The sequence below is a fragment of the Raphanus sativus genome, unplaced genomic scaffold, assembly GCF_000801105.2.
Source record: "Raphanus sativus cultivar WK10039 unplaced genomic scaffold, ASM80110v3 Scaffold5039, whole genome shotgun sequence".
Classification (NCBI taxonomy): domain Eukaryota; kingdom Viridiplantae; phylum Streptophyta; class Magnoliopsida; order Brassicales; family Brassicaceae; genus Raphanus; species Raphanus sativus.
Window position 1 is genome coordinate 1 of NW_026620339.1, and position 2362 is coordinate 2362.

General features: G+C 36.9%; 1 protein-coding gene across 1 annotated transcript; it reads left to right on the forward strand.

The window, feature by feature from the left end:
• Positions 1–352: 352 nt before the first annotated feature.
• Positions 353–2013, forward strand: LOC130507643 (phosphatidylinositol:ceramide inositolphosphotransferase 1-like; the record flags this gene model as incomplete). Its single annotated transcript, XM_057002334.1, has 9 exons — positions 353–460; positions 542–610; positions 701–781; positions 864–935; positions 1010–1070; positions 1157–1259; positions 1332–1474; positions 1553–1659; positions 1745–2013. Coding segments are annotated over 9 exons (816 nt in total), but the record flags the coding sequence as incomplete, so codon positions are not given.
• Positions 2014–2362: the final 349 nt, after the last annotated feature.

Sequence of the window (2362 nt, forward strand, 5' to 3'; positions counted from 1 at the left end):
GAAGCTTTGCGATCAAGTTATCTCTGTTCTTCTTTGTTCTTACCTAATCACGGCACCACCAGTTACACGAGCGCAGTCGGCTCGTATCACACTGTTTGCCAGATTCCCATCTTGAGCAAAAATATTTTATTTTGGGTTTCTTTTAGCTTTAAGTCTGACACTTGGAAACGTAGGATACAGTAAATGGTTATGATCACGGTTTGTTCTACCTGTATAATAATAACTTTACGCATAAGACTTGAAAAGACCCCTTTTTGTTTTGTTTTGTTTGTTTGTGGTGTATTATTATTCACTACTTAGCTTTATGCCTTTCTGTCTCTTGGTTTTCTTTAGTTTCATCACATTTCTGTGAAATGCAATCTGTTATTTGCAGTACATTCATGGCTTAGCTGCTAGGGGAGTTCATTATATTCATAGGCCAGGACCAACACTTCAAGATCTTGGATACACTGTTCTTCCGGTTTGTCTCTAGTATCCTCAGCTTCTTGGTTGATCCTTTTTTTTCTTCTTTTATTCAAGCTCTCTCTGTGTGTTTTTTTAGGAGCTTGGTCAAGATAAAAGCTATATAAGTGAAACTGTCTTCACTTGTGTTTTTCTTTCCTTTGTCCTGGTGAGTTTCCTCAAAGGCTGGTTCTGTTTCCCAACAAACAGGTCGTTATATGAAATGGTTTGTTTTGCCTTTTTAAAAAAAAAATTGCAGTGGACTTTCCATCCTTTCATCATAAAAAGCAAGAAGATATACACTGTGTTGATATGGTGCAGGGTTCTCGCCTTCTTAGTTGTAAGCAGTGCCCATCTTCACTTTGCTACATAAAAATGTGAATTCAGGGCTTGTTCCTATTGAACTTTTGTTCCATTAACAGGCTTGTCAGTTTCTCCGAGTCATAACGTTCTTTTCCACTCAGCTTCCTGGTCCTAACTATCACTGTCGAGAGGTAAAACTAGATTAAAACTATACATATAAGTGGCATATGTGTTTATTCCGGTGAGTCTTTTGTGTTGCTTACAGGGTTCTGAGCTTGCCAGGTTGCCACGGCCACATAGCGTTCTTGAGGTTCTCTTGCTCAACTGTGAGTTTTAAACATTTTTCTTTTCCCTCTAACACATTTTCTGATGTCACACTTCTTCTTATGTCATAATACTCTGTTCTTGTCAGTTCCTCGTGGTGTGATATACGGATGTGGAGATTTGATTTTCTCGTCTCATATGATATTCACACTAGTCTTTGTCCTCACTTACCAGAAGTACGGTTCTAAAAGGTACCAACCAAACCTCCTCTATAAATGTCCTAACGATGACCAGAAAGTCATCTCATGTCTTTGTTCTTTTAGGTTCATAAAGCTGTTAGGTTGGGTCATAGCTATATTGCAAAGCCTCTTGATTATCGCGTCACGCAAACATTACACAGTCGATGTTGTGGTTGCTTGGTATACAGTGAACTTGGTTGTGTTCTTCCTCGACAAGAAACTACCAGGTCTGATCCTTTTGCTTTCAGATTTTACTCGCAGAGGAAGTTCTCAGATTCTGATATGGTATTTTGTTTTCAACACAGAGTTGCCTGATCGGACAACGGTGTTGCTTCCGGTGAGCTCAAAAGACAGAACCAAAGAAGAGAATCACAAACTCTTGAACGGGAACGGTGTTGATCCTGCAGATAGGGTACACTTTCTGAACTAGTTACCAGTAACAAACCCTATTGAAAACTTGATCTTAATGTAATATAACTTCCTTTTTTTTTGGTCAGAGACCTAGGGCTCAAGTTAATGGTAAAGACAGCAATGGAGGTCACAGTGATAACGCTAACAATAGCGCATGAGAACGCAAGTTTAGTTTTCAGATCGTTATGTTTTTGATCAATTTGAATATATAGGATTATAAATCCAGAAAGGATCACGAACAAAAAAGACAGAGTCAGCTTGTACATTTCACAGTTTCTTGCTTCTCAAGTTTGTCGATGTTTGTGTAACACGAAACAAATCTCTTTATACATATTAACCAATCCCATTTTAGTTCTTCGTCTGTGTATCCAGTGTTCATAATCAATCAAATCCTCTTTAACACCATGTACAACAGTTCTCAAATTTTTTTTAAAAAATATTTCCATGATAAATATTCAAATGAATGAATTTTTTAATTACTTACTACGTTATCTTATAATTTACCGGTTTTATTTCCAAATTCTTTTGCATTTCAAACTGTTTGCTACCAGTCATTTGTTTGATTCGAGTAGCCTTTAAATCAATAATTGCATCAACTCAAAAATGTGTTCACACTAAAAAAAAGTATTAGCATCTAAGAAAAGGTATGCAGTATTCTGATGAGACTTTGGAGATTAAAATAATGGGGTGAAGTTTAACAAAGC